This window comes from Diceros bicornis, chromosome 11 (assembly GCF_020826845.1).
Source record: "Diceros bicornis minor isolate mBicDic1 chromosome 11, mDicBic1.mat.cur, whole genome shotgun sequence".
Classification (NCBI taxonomy): Eukaryota; Metazoa; Chordata; class Mammalia; order Perissodactyla; family Rhinocerotidae; genus Diceros; species Diceros bicornis.
The window spans coordinates 71,373,595-71,392,614 of NC_080750.1; the positions used below are offsets into that span (position 1 = coordinate 71,373,595).

Here is a 19,020-nt window from a genome sequence, read left to right on the forward strand (position 1 = left end):
CCATATATGTAGTCCAAAGATGCTGCCATTACTCAAAACATTTTTGGAACTCCTCTTTTGGAATTGCCTGCAGAGCTATTCTACAGCAACACAAGAAAAATCAGTCTCATTACCTTATAATCATACCTTGTTTCTGACCCCAAATGGTATCGTCTAGCTTGATCACTCACCTTATTCATTAGTCTTGACTCCGAATGACTTTTGGCTGTTCCAAAAATCAAATCCACCCTCAAAGGACGAAGATTTCCCATCATTGAGGATAATCAAAAGAATGTGTCGCAGACTCTGAAGGCAATGCCAAAAGAGGAGTTCCAAAAATGTTTTGAACAATGGCAGCATTGCTGGAATAAGTGTATAGCCTCCCAAGGTAACTACTTTGAAGGGACAATACTCGCTTAGATATATACGTTCTGGCATGTTTGTTTAAAACTTCCATTATTTTATAGCCATACTTTATAAACAACATAACAGGTACAGAGGCATGAAGTTTTTAGGTGGACTACTGCTCTGATACAAAATTTATGAACAATGAATCCTAAAAGTTAAATTTACAAAAAGACTTTAATAGAATAAAGTCTTAGAAGTAGAATTTCTGGATCAAAAGGCATGTGTATATCTAATCTTCTTCTTTTATATGAGAACCTGAGGTTTAGAAAGATTGTGTGACTTACCTAAGTCACACTACTGGTTTCTGGCAGGGCTTGGACTAAAATGAAGATTTTTCTGACTGTTTGTACTGTATTCATTCTACCTGTACCATACTTCAAGAAGAGCAAAAACAGCTTAATAATTCACAAACATTAAAATACCAAAAGCTGACATTTTATTGAGGTACTGTTATGAATAAATTAAATTCAGTAAAACCCATCATTTATGCTGACTATTCTAACTTGAACCTGAAGTAATTTATTCTTCTTATGTTTTGATTCAGTAGTACCAGTAAGACCTATTGTGATTATTATTTACACTCACAAAGAGCCCCATAATTCTTAGGAGATGAAAACCAAGCAGTAGGTTAAATTCTAAGTTTATTGGCCTTTGTTTCAATTAAGACCTCTTTTTTTCTTATTTAAAATTTATATACATTAAAAAAAATACATGTACACATACATATGATTAAACTAGAGCTCACATTTACTCACAAATTCAAACTCAAGTATCACTGGACTCCTTTACCTTTATTGTTATAGACATCTAGGTAATTGGGGGCGGAGAAAATTGTAATGAGTGATGGAAAGCCTGTTGTTTGGCTCTTCCGGTACATTCGATACCTGGAAGAGAGATGACAGCCCATCTGTCTTGATATCAAAGCAAAAATTCTGCAGTGATATTTGGTACAGTTTTAATATAACTTACCCAGCATCTTGGGCTTCGTGGGCTCTGATTATTGATAACAAATTATTGTTCTGCAAAAATTCACAAACTGCAGGATAACTGAAAAAGAAAATTAGAAAACATAAATCCAGAATTTAAAAAATTGTTTTTTAATTGGAGGAAAGGGAAAAGTCAGGATGACATGAATTGATTTTGTTTCAAAATTATAAGCTTTACATACCACTGAACTTTTATTAATAGCTTAGCAATCATTACTTGATTCTTCCATTTCACTAATATATCTTATTCTAGATCAAATATGCAAATAACAGACAACTCTAGGACAGAAAAGAGCTCCCCCACCTTTTATTTTTGTCTTAGCCCATACAATAATAACACAACACCAAAACTTTCTTGGTATCTTTTTTTTTTTTTTTTTTTGGTGAGGAAGATCAGCCCTCAGCTAACATCCATGCCAATCCTCCTCTTTTTGCTGAGGAAGACAGGCCCTGAGCTAACATCTATTGCCAATCCTCCTATTTTTTTTTTCCCTTTTTTCTCCCCAAAGCCCCAGTAGATAGTTGTATGTCATAGTTGCACATCCTTCCAGTTGCTGTATGTGGGACGCCACCTCAGCATGGCCTGACAAGCAGTGCGTCGGTGCATGCCCAGGATCCGAACCTAGGCCGCCAGTAGCGGAGCGCATGCACTTAACCACTAAGCCACCGGGCCGGCCCCCTCTTGGTATCTTGATATAAAAAAGTACCATAGTAGTATGTATGTGTATAGTAGGTGCTAGAAACTGAACACATGATTTTCAAATTGTCCAATTGTTAGAAAAGTTAAAGAACCTACTTAAATCTTCACAAGTAATATTAACACCAAGATGATATTATGCAGGAATATTTCAAGAGTAAATGCAAATATTATACCAAACATTATTCTAATGAAAGGTATGATATTTGCATCTACTCCTAACAAATATTTTTAGTACTATTATCTTTGTGAATGAAAAATATCTGAAAAAAAGAACTAGAGAATACAAAACCATCCGGAAATTATCCAAATGTTAATTATTTAGTTTATGTTTGAATCTTTGTTTCTTACTATGCTCACTAGAAAAAATTAACTTTTAAAAGAGGCTGTACATTCACAGGGTATAAAATAGAAAGACACAAAAGGGTAAAGTGAAATGCCTCTCTCCTTTCTGCCTCTATCTTCCAGCTACCCTGGAAGCAACCAATGTTCCTGGTTTCTTTGAGTACCCTTTCAGAGATACTCTATTCAATTTCAAGCAATCACACAGACATACATGCACATGCCTCCCTCACTTGCAGAAATGTTATCAGATGGTACGCATAGCTCTGTACTAGGTCTTTTTTTTCACTTCACATTAGTGATTATTCCAAATCAGTATATAAAGGGTTGGTTTTCTTTCCTTCATTTTTAAAAAACAGCTTCATTGCATTGTCTGGTACATTCCATTGTCTGGATGTATGACAATTTATTTCACTAGTCTTCTATTGAACGTTTAGGTTGTTTTAAATCTTTTATCATAAATAATGTAGCAATGAATAACCTTGTTACATATATTTTACACATTTGCAAGTATAGTCGATTCTAGTTACCTGCAGTAGCTATGTTCTATAAAGTTGCTGCAAAAACTGAATTAGGCAATACTGAACCACTGCTCCCAGGGCAAATACAGTGTTAGGGTCCTGTTAGCCTTTGGTCACAACATTTTCATCAACCGATCAATATATAACCTTGTTTTATGTGTGTTTCTGAGTAAAGACACCTTATTTAATATATATTGTTGATTCATTAACATGGAACTCATGGCCAACAATGCCACAACTCATTCCTAAGTGAAGTTTATACAGCACACACGTATTTTCTCTGTAAGATACATCACAGCCTTGCTGCATACAGGAACACTAGACAGCACTCAGCACTACGCTTGGGGGCATTTTAAACAGCAAAATCACCAAAAAAAAATTTGGAAAATGTTGCACTAAATAGACCACAAAAAAAATACTTACAGTATGAGATATGCTTACAATATGAGAGCTGAAACAAGAAGTCAAAACAACTCCTCTTTCAGCCTCAGCTGGGAACATGTGAGGTGACTCAAATTTTTCATCACTCTGCACGTATGCATGTCCATGAATGACCATGAAAGTGCTATGAGTATTGATTTTGGGGCCACAAATAAATCTTATTAAGTAGGCAAATTTGCAAATCAGAATTCGTGAATAATGAAGATCTACTAGATAGCCACAGGATTATGTTTTAGAGTAGAACCTCTGGAGCAAAGGCCATGGGCATTTATAATTAAGAGATATTGCCAAGTTGACCTCCATAGAAATTGTGCTAACAGTGAAGAAGTATTGTGCTCTTTATTTTAGGCAATGTATGTAAAGAGAAGTAAAATTTAAATGATTTCATCATTTTAGTCACTGCTAAAGTTGGCAGAAAGGAATGAAAAAAGGTTGCTTAGAAGAATGTTAAAACTATGGCAAAATTGAGGCTTCTTACTTTTGTATGTGAATGTCATTTAATGTATGCAGTATCTTAGGCAATTAACAAAGATTTTTAAGGGACTAAAATTATTTGTCACAATAAAATGTCAGGATTTAAAAAATTTAGACTTCAAACTTCCCTATATCTCCCTATTTTTGAGTGTCAAAGCACAGTGAAGGCTTACATATGAGATTTAAGACAACAGCCAACTTCCAGGAAATGTCCTGGGCTTAGTTTACAATGTCCTGTTCTTTTCATATCTCTGCCTATACCAGTAGGTCCAAAAGCTGGAGAGCTTTTTAAAAAAACAACAGGATTCCCTTGTCTTAGATCTACTGAATCAGAATATCTGGGGGAAGAGCCAAGAAATCTTTATTTTTAAAAAAGTCTATAGATGATGTTTGGGAACAAATAATCTAGATTGTTTAGAGTCAAATATTACTGAAGCACTACAAGATGTTTTGTTCAATCGTGTTCAGTATATTACACTTAATAGGGCAAATACCTAACCAAATATAAACAAACAAGAGTATCAAAAAATTACACAAATTCAAGATGTAAAATACTTTAAAATAACTTGATAAACTATATTAAAATTTCCTTTCCTAACTTTATAACTCTGAGGATTAGCTTACCTGTAAAAATAAGAGCACCCTCGGACAGTGTTGTGGGTATAGTGCTCCAAGGTCTTTTCATTGCCATAATCCTCTGAGGGATCAGACCAAAGCAGGTCACACACTGGCCCAAAGGCTGGAGGTTCTTTAAACCTGTCTAACTAGAAGACATGCAAAAGCCAAAAGAAGAAAAATCATGAAAGCAAAAGAGCTTTTAGAAACTGGTATGGGTAAAAAAACCCCTTCCACCCACAAGAATGTATTAGGAGAGAAGGTGGTAAGCCTCTGAAGGATTTTCCTGCAAGAAAATGAATATTTAACAAATTTAGATACACAATTTTTATTTTTTGCAATAAATTTTTATAAATATCCCTGTCATCTAACCATACTGTAGAAAAGAACTCCCTTACATCCTAATCTTAAAAGCAGTACTCATTTAATTCGAATGTGAAATCAACCACTATAGAGATACACTATTATTTAGAAAGACTATGTAAAGTTCATTTCAATTGCCTAGGTGAGCCAATGTTACCATGAGAGCAGGGAGGGTTTTACAATGGTTTTGTTCATTGTCTACCTCATTCCAATGGAGATTTATTTTAAAGAATGCTAGTTCTCTTTTGTAAAGGGCTTTTATCCTTTCTAGTCTGTACAGTGGAGGTATTTCAATATCAGTTATTAACTTAAGCCTGCACTTACTGCTGCTTTGGCTAAAATCATAAAAACCAAGAGAAAACAAGTAACTAGAATAGCCAAGTGTCAAGAAGAGGACTTCTACTAAATGAAAGGGGAGCTTTTTATTAATGCAATTGATTAAGAATTGTAAAATTCAAGATATCCTATGTAAAAGGGAAATGCTGGTTATTTAAAAGACAATCAGGCAGCAGAAAAGGCAGTGCATATAGGCACACCCTCTTACTCTGAGGAGAGTAACCTTAATTCTGAGAAAATAGTTTTATAAACAGAAAAATCTTTAGTCTCAGTACCTATATGAGAGAGGTAAGAGAATACAAAGGTAGAGAGGAGAAGATGGTAACATAGAACAAAATAAGTCTGATCATCTTTTTTTCTATCATGAGATACAGAATCCTGGAAATAATAATCACCCAGTCAGGAAAGTGTAGCAATTAAACTCTATCATCTAAAATGTCAAAGTCAATGAATTTCAGAGCTGGAAGAGTCTTTAGACCATCGATTACAACTTCCTCATTTCACAGAAAAGAAAATGTGACTCAGACGTTAAGCGACCTGGTCAAGGTTACACAATGGCAGGACAGGGATTAGAACCCTGGTTTCCCTCCTTCCGCATTGCTAGATAATTTAAAGTTTCAGGGCTATACTCAAAAAATGTTATGTTTCTAGCTGGTAAAAGCACAGATTTCATTAAAAATTACAGAAATTTGCTGGAAGATATATAGCAAAATGTTAACAGTAGTTACCTCCCAATAATGAAACCACAGGTAATTTCCATTTTCTTACTTTTGATTATCTGTAGTATTTAAAATTTTTCAGCAATCAAGACATATTAGTTGACTACAATAAAGAACAAGATTAAAAAATACATACACCCCATGAGACTAACAAAAGCTTACTTACTTTCCTAATGTCATCTAAACAAGTAATTTCAGGTGACATCCCTCCGTGCACACAAAGAAACTGCTGGTTTAAGAGGGCAGCAAGAGGAAGACAGTCAAATGTATCCATACACGCATCATACACCTGTTCAGAATATTTGATTCGACCTGCCAAAAAAGGAAAAGCAGTCAAAGGAAGAAAAGCTAAAATTTATCATATGTGAAAAAGGACATAGGCCAGAAGATTATAAAGCTACTTCCAAGTCCTTTATTTCAGGCAAACTTGAAAACACAATCATCTTTGTAAAGATCTTTTTGAAGAGTTGTGGATAAAGGGTAAACAAAATCTCTCTCCTTCTCTCAAGTCAAGGGTGACCTTGGATTAACTCTCTAGCTCTGTTGCCCTAGAAGCCTGATAGGGTGAATGTCAGCTGTGTTATTAGGCAACACTGCTTTTGATAAAAATTACCCAAATGTCTGGTGGGAAACTATAGCTTTGGGCTTCTCTGAGTGCGTGACTTATAAGGTATGTCCCTTGTGCGACTCTGGAAGCTATGCCAGTAAAGCTTTTACAAGAGATATTGGCACTTGTAATGCATAAGGCTTCTAAGTCAGGGTGGCTCCCTACTTTGCCCAGTGTGGATACTGTTTCCTTGCACCATAGCTGTGACTTGGAGAGGGTGGGAGGAAAGAGAGGCAAGAGGCAGAAAACCTCTGGACTGCTGTATGCACTCCTATGAGGGCTACTCCACTGAAAAGGGATGCCTCGTGCTGCCCTTCCTGGACTGCATCCTTCTAAGTAGATGGATGCCAAGTATGGCCCATGGTAGTCTTGTGAGTTTGAATATTTTGTTGGGTCTAAAAAGACCCCTTGTTGGTGTTGAAGATATAAAAATGGAAACTGGAGTCTGAAGAGTCATCAATAAAATGTCAATAATCTTTTTGCTCACGATTTCAAGGTCTTTAAGCAAATTATGTCCTGGTTCTATTTTATGTAAAAATGTTCATCTTAATGAATTATATTTTGATATGGTTGTCACGTTGGGGCTACAGAACAAGGAAATACTCCAGTGGGTAGAGTAATAATTGTGGGGTCTCCAGAATTATTGAGAAAGAATAGGTCATGAAATAATAAGTAGGAAACTGGAAGAAGGCTTTAGTTTAAAGAGAAAGGGAATATTTTCTTCTTCCTTGGCCTTGGACTTCAAAAAGTCAAGCTGTGTTTGGAGGTGCATGTTGGTAGAGGCCAGAAGTCGAACAAGTAGGCAGCTCTACAGAATTGTGAGCTCCTTCTCTTCCAAGATTCTATGAAGATGAGACAGAGCCTAAGGACCTAGAAAACAAAGCTACAGCAAGTGAGTGAGATTATCTACTTGGTAATTATTTCTGTGTTTATTTCCTTCTTGTAATCTCCAAGCTTTTAGAAAAGACATGTTTTAAGTATCAGAGCCTGGTCTTGGCAAGGCTTTGGGGAACAAAGTGAAGGGGAATGAGTCCAGATTTGGGCCAGAGTGCAGTACACAGGTGGCAGGAATGACTGGAGAGAGACGTCTTAGGGGAAGGTGTAAACCCGTGGACCACATTTGCAGTTATGAGGCTCCCCATCCCTGGATGTGAAGCTTCTCTCTTTAATGCCAATATTGGGTGATCAGGGTTTGAGAGCATTAAGGGAGTCTGTGGGTTCCTTTAGAAACTTCAGAGCATTCCGTATTACCATGATAGCAGTTAAGATCACCTATTTCACAACATATGCTAACTCTTTTATGACATCCAAGTTAAGAAGAGACATGTCTTACGCATCTTTGTATCTCTTTACAATTACATCCTTATACTTTGCTTTGTATTTGAACACTATTAATTTTGGCTATTTCAAAAGTAGACCCATCATTGGCCATAAAGTCTATTGGAAAAAAAAAACAAAACAAAAAAACCATTTCATTTGTGGCCAGTGATTGACTTTTTTCTCTTGAAAATATTTGGAGCCTGAGTTCTCTCTGTTGCCAACATCAATAGGGAATTCCTTTGTAAGAGTCCTCAACCTGCACATGGCCAGGAATTTGAATTACTTATTAATTCACAGTCCATAAGCTCATTTTACATCAATAAAATGCCTTACAATCCTAAGAATGACTCAAAAAGAATTCCTTAGCCTACTTCTCAAAGAATGCCAAGTCTAGAAAAAGATGGCATGTAATAACAGTGTCTTAACCCATTTTGTAAATTAAAACAGGAGGTCACAAATCAAATTAAGCAGAAAGAAGTTCATGTTATATTAACACATGACCAAAATAGATTACAAAATGTTACCATTTTTATTTTCTTAAAGTATATGAATATGTATATATTTAAATACAAACACATTTATTTTCTGAGGGATTAGATTAAAGGTGATATCTATATTTTTCTTTTACTTAGTTTAGCTGTATTTTCTATGATGGATATATAATATTCGTATATTAATATTATTATTACATTACCTTTATTATTGAAATTTGTTGAAGGCTCACAATGTGCCCATGCCATCAGTGAGCTAAGTGTTCACTGCAGCATGGTGGTCAAGAGAATGGAGTCTGAACCTGACTAGCTGGATTTGAACCCCGGCTCCATCACTTACTAGCTATGGTACTTGAGAAAAATTACTTAACTCTCTGTGCCTTGATTTCTTCATCTATAAAATGGGCATAATAATAATACTTACCTACATTACAAGGTTGCTGTGAGGATTAAAGGAATTCATATACATAAAATGCTTTGAATAATGTCTGGCACATCATAGGTACTATATAAGTGTTAACCAATAAAATTACCTTATTGAATCCTCACAGAAACTCTATGAAGTAGATACTATTACTATCTTCATCAAAAAGCCGAAGAAATTGGGCTTACTTGCCCAAAGTTGCAAGCTAACTGGAACTTGAAACCTGTTCATTCTCTTAACACCATGCAATACTCCTCCCAATCATTATTTTTAAATTAAACATTTAATAGGAGAATCTAAATAGCAAAATATATAATTTCCAAAGGTTAAATCAGCTGACTCAAGTTCTTTATTTTCACGACAAATTTTAAGATATACCCCATAAAACAATTATTTCTATAATGAAGGAAAAATGTACCTCAGTCATAGGATTACACTGACACAAGTTCTAACTAGCATCAGTAATACAACACTAACAAAACAAAATTTTCAACAATATTCTTTGAAGGTAATTTTAAGGGTCAGAACTATTTGCAAGAAACCACGACCCAGTCTAGCCATTGATTAAATATTTGTTTTAATTTTTATTTGCTTTTATTATTTAAAAAAATAGGTAATACATTTACATGGTTCAAAATTTAAAAGCTACAAAAGAGTATGCAGTGTCTTCTACCCCCTCTCTGCAGACAACCAGTATTTCTAGTTTTCTGTGTGTCTTTACAAAGACATTCCATGCATACACATGCAGATATGTACATTTATTCTCTTTTCACAACAGCCTTTTGTTTTTTACATAAATGGTAGCATACACTGTTTTGCACTTGCTTTTTGTATTTAATACAATTGCATATTTTGGAGATCATGCCACATCTTTTTTTTTTTTTTTTTGTGAGGAAGATCAGCCCTGAGCTAACATCCATGCTAATCCTCCTGTTTTTTTTTTGCTGAGGAAGACCGGCTCTGAGCTAACATCTATTGCCAATCCTCCTCCTTTTTTTTTTCCCCAATGCCCCAGTAGATAGTTGTATGTCACAGTTGCACATCCTTCTAGTTGCTGTATGTGGGACGCGGCCTCAGCATGGCCGGAGAAGCGGTGCGTCGGTGCGCGCCCGGGATCCGAACCCGGGCCGCCAGTAGCAGAGCGCGCGCGCTTAACTGCTAAACCACGGGGCCGGCCCCATGCCACATCTTTATACGAAGAGCTTTACAATTATTTTTTTAAATATCTACATAGTATTTCACTTCATGGATATACCACAATCTAACCACATCAATCTCTTGCTACTATAAATAATGCTATAATGAACGACAAACAACATTTGTTTATTAAAAAAAATCCACCTGTCACAACAATTCTGTTTTCATTAGCAAAATTATAGGAGTTTCTGGAACCTGTCAGTAAGCTGTTTAATTACACATCAAAAAATGGCTCACGGAAACAAGAAATTAATTTACTTTAAACATTTGGACCCAGAGCTATGAGGTGGAATCATAAAAGCACTAGATTTCTTGCTTTCCAAGTATGTAACAGTAAAGAAATGTTTTTACAAAGATAAATGATATCTCAAAAATTAACTGTTATACTTTGCTACTCAAATTATCTCTGGATTTGAAAGGAATGTAAAGAAAAATAAAAATCTCTGCAATATAAAGCAATTTTAGAATTGATATAAGAAAAGAAAAGCCTCCACCTGCCCCCTGTGGCAATATTAACAACACTGCAGCTGCAGTCTGGAACTAAGCATCACTTGGCAGTAATTATACGGTGCTGATTCTAAAGGCCACTGTGGCCCTTTTAAGAGAGGTCGGCTTATCATTGAAAATACCCATGCAAAGCAGCACACATGCTCCTTCCTTGTATAGAAATAAAACTTGAAATTGTACTTGAATTGGTGTGCTTGTTCCAAGATTTATTTGCATTTCAGATGCAGCATTAGAATGAAACAGGAGTTCTTTGCAGGTAAAAGAAAGAAACCTGGTTTAACTAAATTAAAGCATGTGAAAAGCAAATAACAACCTGAGATGAGAGATTCTGCGCAAAATGAACCACTTAAAATGTTTCCCAAACCTACTGTTCCATCTTTTAAAAATAGTCTGAACCAATTACACCAGTCAAAAAAGGAACTCTGAAAAAACAGAGGAACAATTAGATAAAATGTTACCTAAAAAACCTGAACCTTAATTCGGAACAGAGGCATCCATAGACACTTGCCTCATTACTGTCTACTGCTAAACTTGGAGCATTCCAGGGCCTTTGTTAACTGCTTGATATGCATAATGGAATATTTTCAAGTTAAAAAAATATGTAATGCAGAATACCCCAATATTTGACTTAGCAAACAATGCAAAATATTTCCAATTTTTAAACTATTAGGTGAAGTGATTCTCAAATGACAAATAGCAAATACTTTCCAAGCCTCTGAAGCAGGCCTTCTTAACCAGCAGCATGCAGCAGAATTACCTGAGGTGCTTTAAAAAGCTGGTTAAATGCGTGGGCCGCAACTGGGTGATTTTAAAGTTACCAGTTTAAAACAATTATAACACTAGTACATGGTGATGATAAAAGATAATTCAAGCAGTACTACGGGAGGATATAAAATTAAAAGTACAAATCTTCCTGACCCAACTTCTCACAGGTAATCACTATTACCAATTTCTTTTTTTTTCTTTTTTTCTTTTTTTTCACTGAGGAAGATTCGCCCTGAGTTAACATCCGTGCCCATCTTCCTCTACTTTATATGGGACGCCACCACAGCGTGTCTTGACATGGCTTGACAAGCGATGTGTCGGTGTGTGCCCAGGATCCGAACCTGCAAACCCCGGGCCGCCAAAGCAGAGTGCGTGAATTTAACTGCTACGCCAGCAGGCGGGCCCCACTATTACCAATTTCTTCTGCATATTATATATTTTTAATTTATAAAGGAGATCACACTATACATGTTCTGCAAATGGCATCTGTCACCTAACAATATATTTGAACATCTCTCCATATCAGAACATCTAGATCCACCTTGATCTTTCAATAGCTGCCCATTATTCCATTTTTTTAGTTGTATTATCAGTTATTTAAGCAGTCCCTTGTTAACATTTATATTATCTCTCTTTTTTTTTGCTATTACAATTAACATAATGAACATCCTTATACATTCATTTCTTATTTTCTTTTTGTGAGTATATAGTATGGTAGGCAGAATTCTAAAGTGACCTACAATGACCTACACCTTTGTATAATCTGTGCCCCTTGGAGTGGGTGGAACTTGTGAATGTGTTGAGACTCCCATGATTGCATTTTGCTATGACAAAAGAGAGATTCTCCTAGGTGGCATTTTTCCAGCTGGCTGATCACAGAAGAGGTGGGCAGAGAGACGCATTCAGGCTGCCTGGAGGAAAGCAAACATCCATATTGTGAACTACCTGTGGAGCCATGTGGCAAAGAACTGCAAGCAGTCTCTAGAAGCTGAGGGTATTCCTCAACCAATAGCTAGGAGGAAAAGGGGGACCCTAACCCTACAGTCACAAGGACTGCCAACAACTAGTGAGCTTGGAAAAAGACCCCAAGCTCCAGATGAGAACTGCAGCCCTGGCAACACCCTGATTTCAGCTCAGTAAGACTCTGAGCAGAGAATCCAACCACATTGCACCTGGACTTCTGATCTACAGTAACTGTGAGATAACAAATGTGTTGCAGCTAAATTTGTAGTAATTTGTTATGCAGCATTAAAAAACCAATACAATCTGCACGACAAATTCCTAGAAGTCAAGTTGCTGCGTCAAAAGGTTTTACAGATATTGCAAGATTATTCTTCAAAATACTTTACACCAATTTAAACACTCAGCAAAACAGCGGACCTAATTTTTTTTAACTTCCTGGTTATTATCTACTGATTTAAAGTGTTTATTCCAATAAGTCCCAAAGGCTGGAATGATCTGTATCTTGCTCACTTGTAGCTGACTTTTCTGTCAGAGAGATTTTTTTTAAGTGTTCATACTCTAAAATTTCTTGTAATAAGAATGACCTTCCCTTCCAGGCTCTACTAGGAGGAAGCTGTCATTACAACCACCAACTCCAGCGTAGGGAGCTATCCGTAACAAGAGTTCATATGAGCATATGGAACGCAATCAAACTGCAACCTACCTATAAGTAAAGGGATTTGGGTTGGGGGGGGTTGGATAAACTCTGAGTCTCTGAAAACAAATTTAAAGGTTTTGTTTTCAAATTTGAATATTCTTTTTGGAATAAAGCCTTAACTATTTTATAATATATTCCCCTCCAAGATAATAATCTGAAGAAAAATCTGAATAGGACACAAAGTGAAATCCAAGATCAAAATATCAGTTACATGAACACTAAAGTGTTTTCACCTATTCAGGATTATTTGAGGAAAGAGGTAGATTTTAGAGCCAGACAAGCCCCAAAAGATTTATTCCTTATTTTATAGAGAATATGCTATTTCAGAAGTCAAAAAAAGTAGCATTTTGGTATTTTTTTATTTCAGTATTTTCCTTTCACTATAAAAATTCCTTGGAGTATAAACTGATATATAATTTTTTGGAAGGGCTATTTAGAATATCTATCAAAAGTCTTTAAAAATGTTCGTGCCCTCTGACCCAGTAATTCTCTTCTCAGAGTTAGTCCTAAAGATACAAATTATAGATGATCATGCATTCAACAAATTAATTCAAACAATATTTATTAAGCATCTCCTATGAGTTATTAGAAACTGTTCTGGGAAAACAACAGTGAATAAAACACGTCCCTGCCATCATGGAGCTTAAATTCTGGCAGGAAAGAAAGACAATAAACAAATAAATACATAAAAAATTCATAAATTTTATATATAAAATATATAAAAATTTCAGGTGTTAATAGATGCTATGAAAAAAAAAAGCAGAGTATGAGAGTAAAATGATGTTTTGTTTTGTTTTGTTTTGTTTTGTGAGGAAGATCAGTCCTGAGCTAACATCCATGCTAATCCTCCTCTTTTTTTTTTTGCTGAGGAAGACCGGCTCTGAGCTAACATCTATTGCCAATCCTCCTCCTTTTTTTTTTCCCCCCAAAGCCCCAGTAGATAGTTGTATGTCATAGTTGCACACCCTTCTAGTTGCTCTATGTGGGACGCGGCCTCAGCATTGCTGGAGAAGCGGTGCCTCGCTGCACGCCCGGGATCCAAACCCGGGCCGCCAGTAGCGGAGCATGCTACGGTTAACCGCTAAGCCACGGGGCCGGCCCAAATGATGAGATTTTAATTTAGAAAAAGTAAGCAGGGGGGCTGGCCTGGTGGCGCAGCGGTTAAGTTCGTGCGCTCCACTTCAGAGGCCCAGGGTTTGCAGGTTCGGATCCCGGGCATGGACCCATGCACCGCTTGTCAAGCCATGCTGTGGCGACGTCTGATATAAAGTAGAGGAAGATGGGCACGGATATTAGCCCAGGGCCAGTCTTCCTCAGCAAAAAGAGGAGGATTGGCAACAGATGTTAGCTCAGGGCTAATCTTCCTTACAAAAAAAAAAAAAAGTAAACAGGGAAGAAAATCTGTGAAGTGATGACATGAATGAAGTGCGGATGTAGATCTTATAAGCAGAGATACCAGGGGAAACAAGAAACAATAAGTGCAAATGCCCTGGGGCAAGTTCTCCCAAACATCCCCAGTACAGTCACCATCAGAATGAATGTTAGTTAAGAGCCAATTGTGAGTACCTAGATTCTGGTCAAAGAAAGCTGTGAGGTTTTTTTTTTTTTTAAATCAGCTAGTATACAACATTCTGACTTTCAAAAAAATTCTACCTTATATATATATATACGATGGAATACCTCTCAGACATAAAGAAAGACAAAATTGTCCCATTCGCAACATGGATGGAACATGAGGGTATTATGTTAAGTGAGATAAGCCAGTCAGAGAAAGACAAACACCATATGATTTCACTGATGTGTGGAAGATAAACAAATACATGGACAAAGAGAACAGATTAGTGGTTACTAGAGGGGTAGGGTGTTGGGGGATAGGCATAAGGGGTAAAGGGGCACATATATATGGAGACTGACAAATAATAATGTATAACTGAACTTTCACAATGTTATAAACTATTATGACACCAATAAAAAAACCAACAAAAAAATTCTAGCTTTACTAATAAACTTTTTACTATTACAGTATTATTTATAATTAGAAACAACCTAAATGTCCTACAGTTGTTACTAAATCTGCTACATACATGACAGTGCATTCCTAAGATGGAATACTTTAAAAACATTAAAATAACATTTTAAAATCATGTTAAAAAATATTTAATGATATGGAAAAATGCTATTATATAAAGTGAAAAGAGCAATTTTTTAAATAGTACATATGAGCCCAATTTTATTTTAAAAATATATACAGTATATATATTTGAACTACTTCATAACAATTTTTATATATACAGAAAAGAAGACCACATCCCAAATAGTCAGATAACAGTGTGACTACCTTTAAGCAGTATGACTGTGCACAACTTTTATCTTCTTTGGACTTTCCTGTTTTCCAAATATACCAAATGTATTACTTTATAAACATAGTGGGGAACCCAAAAGTTATTTTCAAAATAAATATCTTAAAAGGTGGACTCTTGGTTCTCACCAGAAAAAAAATAGAACAGAAAGCATTTGAGTTCCATTAGTTTCTTTTTTCTTTATGAACATAAACTCACTTTGGGACTGGCTAAAGGGTAACTAGAAAAGTAGAAGTAATTATACTTACATTCCTGTTTGAAGGTAAAATATTCTGTAAGATGCCTGCATTCATGATTTCCCCGAAGCAGAAACAATGTTTTGGGATGATTAATCTTTAAACTCCATAAAAACAGCACACACTACAAGATAAATACAAAGATAAAATTTTTATATGTGACCACAATAACACATAAAGATGATTTATATAAATTCAAATAACTTGTAATGGCATATCTCATTGCTATTCCCAAGTAGAAACATGAAACCTTCCAGCTTCTGAGTGTGATATGCCGTTGCCCTAGAATTTGTCAGAGCACAGAGAGTAGCCTTCATAGGAATCCCTCCTTAATTTCTGTTCCCATGTTCTATCCAAAAATCAGGAACTCTGTGACAAAGCCTAAGGTGTGTATATATACACACCTTAGTCCTAAAACCTGTATTTTATTTAATGGAGAAACACTAGAGACATTTCCACTAAAATCAGAAACAAGGCAAGGATCTCCACTATCTCTACTACATTCAACATTGTAGTAGAGGTTTTAGCCAATGGAATTAGGCAAAAGAAATCAATTAGAGGCTTAATTAAGAATGGATAAAGAAAAAAATAAAACTATCTCTATTTGCAGATGACATGATCGTATACCTGAAAAACTCCAGAAAAATTAATAAAACTAACTCAAATAATAAAAGAATTCAGTAATGGGGGAGGATATAAAATTAACATAAAAAATCAACAGCCTTCATATACATAAACAATAAACAGGACACAATGGTAGAAAAAAACTCCATTTACAATAGCAGCAAAGACTAAATACATAGGAATAAGTTTACTAAGAAATGTGCAAAACTCACACAGGAAAAATTTAAAACACTCCTGAAAGACACAAGAGTAGATATGAACAAATGGAAAGGCATTCCCTTTCTTGGATAGGATGATTCAACATTAAAAGATTATAGTTCTTCCTAATTTATTTTATAAAATCATTCTAATTCTAATAAAAATACTAACAAGCTATTTTATGGAGTTAGACAACTCGACACTAAAATTTATATGGAAAAATAAACATGCAAGAACAGCCAGGAAATAGCCAGAAAAACCCTAAAAAAGAGAAATTATGAGGGAGGACTAGCTCTACCTGATGTTTAAATATACTATGAAGCTTCTATAATTAAAACAGTGATACTGGCACATATACAGATAAATATACACGTGGAATAAAATAGTCCAGAAATTAATCCAAGTACATATAAAAATTTGGTTTATAATAAAGCTGGCATCCTAAATCACTAGGGTAATTATGGACTTCTTAATAAATGTCTCTGGGACAAGTGGTGCCATTTCAAAAAACAATTAGATCCATACCTCACATAATACATGATAAATGACAAATGGATAAGGGATCTAAATGTATCAGAATAAAACCATTCAAGTTCTAGAAGAAAATATGTGGGTGAGTTCTTCTTTAGCCTTAGTGTAGGGAAAAACTTTATAACTAATGACTAAAAATCTGGAGGCAAAAAAAGAAAAGATGGATAAATCTGACTACATAAAAATAATGTGCATGGTAAAAAACAATTTGGCAAAAACTGACAAAACCACACATTCACTTAACTTTTGACCACTTCTAGGAGCCTACTCTGAAGATACACCTCTAACAATAGGAAAATACATCTGCACAAAGTTGCAGCATTGTTTGCAATAAATAGAAAAATACTGAAAACAATCTAAACGACCATACATAGGAAAGAGGTTGAGCAAATTAGGATACATCCACACAATGAAGTACTATGAAGCTATAAAAAAAGAGTGAGAAATCCCTATAAACTGATTGGGAGTGATTTCTAGGATTTACCGTTAAGTGAAAAAAGCACAAAAAGTACAAAAGAATATCTATAGTATGCTATCATTTAATGTAATAAAGAGGATATAAGAAATACACATGTATCTGCTCATTTGTGCATAAGAAACACAGGAAGGATAAATCAGTAACTAAAAAGACCAGTTACCTACAGAGGGCAGAGCAGAAAGGGGTGGAAAGAAGGGGGAACTGGGACAGGGTTGCGGGGGATGAGGCGAGCTCGACACTTTGCAAAGCACACCTTTTTGGAGAGCTTTAACCTCTAGAAACACTGTAATATTTTAAATGTACCACCCAAAATAAGTAATTAAATCAACCAGGATATGAAAGAAACTCAAAATGGAATATAAACAGTAACAAATGAACCTAACTGTATTATATATAAATGGATAAAAAGCCATAAAGAACGGGAAAGGAAAGAAAGAACCAACCCAAGTAACGTTGGAAAAAGAGCATTTTGACTGCATACCATAAGGCTAAAGACACAAAGAAATGTACACAAATACTGTAACTCTAGTCAACCTGTTTTTCACAGTATGAGTTGGCTGTTATGTACCTATCTTATGGGTATACTAGGAGTGACCAGCCAAGTGAATATATTGTAGATGATGAGGCCCAGGAAAGAGGGAAGGCTAGAAGGAACCTTGTGATGTTGGACTGGAATCAGAGGTATCATATGAACTCATGCTTTTTAAGATATACACAGATAAATAAATAAAAATGTGAGTGTAGGTATGGCTTAGTATACATATATATTTCCTAGCTCCTTCTGCTGAGAGGGCCTCGGAGCTGGAAAGCACTTTGTGTATTGATTTTGGGATTACAAATAAATTTTGGCAAGGGGGCATATATGCAAATACAGAATCTGTGAATAATGAAGATTGATCATAAATATTAATCATGAAATATACGTATCTAACATACAGCCTCAAAACATAAGCAACAATTGACAGGATTTTGGTGAGAAACAAATAAATCAATAATTGTAGTTGGAGATTTTGACAGAAACCCAAAAGTAACTCATAGTTCAAACAGACAAAAATAATCAAAGTTATAGAGAACAATTCAACAAGTAAAGAATGCATTCTTCTTGAGTATATATGGGATAGTCACAAAAATCTACTAGGTACTACATTACAAAGGGAATCTCAATAAATTCCAAAGAATGAATATTTTTCAGATCATGATCTCTAATCAAATTACGTTAATTAGAATTGGTAACAAAACACTAACTCTAAAAAAATCCTGCATGACTGGAAACAAAAAACACACTACTTCATTGTCCTAGGGTTACAGAGAATTCTTAAAATATAAAATACTGAATGATAACAAAAACAATACATGTCAAAATCTGTGGGACCCAGATAAAGCAGCATTTAAAGGGCACTGTACACGGGCCTGCCTGGTGGCGCAAGTGGTCAGGTGTGCGCATTCTGCTGCAGCGGCCCGGGGTTCGCCAGTTTGGATCCCGGGTGCACACCGACGCACTACTTGGCGAGCCATGCTGTGGTGGCGTCCCATGTAGGGTAGAGAAAGATGGGCACAGATATTGGCGCAGGGCCAGTCTTCCTCAGGAAAAAAGGAGGAGGATTGGCAGATGTTGGCACAGGGCTGATCTCCTCACAAAAAATAAATAAATAAAATAATAAAGTCAAATCACTGAAAAAGGTCTAAAACATTTAAAAAAATAAATAAAGGGCACTGTACAGTGATAAGTACATTTATTTTT

At 35.6% G+C, this 19,020-nt stretch overlaps 1 protein-coding gene across 2 annotated transcripts in view; it reads right to left on the minus strand.

Moving 5' to 3' along the window:
* PPP3CC (protein phosphatase 3 catalytic subunit gamma) overlaps window positions 1–19,020 on the minus strand; it is a 102,201-nt gene that overhangs the window by 34,643 nt on the left and 48,538 nt on the right. For both annotated transcript variants that reach the window (XM_058550546.1, XM_058550545.1), the window contains exons 4-8: window positions 15,461–15,572; window positions 6,048–6,193; window positions 4,473–4,612; window positions 1,357–1,434; window positions 1,177–1,271 (exon numbers count right to left, since the gene is read on the minus strand). In XM_058550546.1, the coding sequence (XP_058406529.1) occupies window positions 1,177–1,271; window positions 1,357–1,434; window positions 4,473–4,612; window positions 6,048–6,193; window positions 15,461–15,572 (571 nt within the window). The remainder of the gene's footprint in view (window positions 1–1,176; window positions 1,272–1,356; window positions 1,435–4,472; window positions 4,613–6,047; window positions 6,194–15,460; window positions 15,573–19,020) is intronic.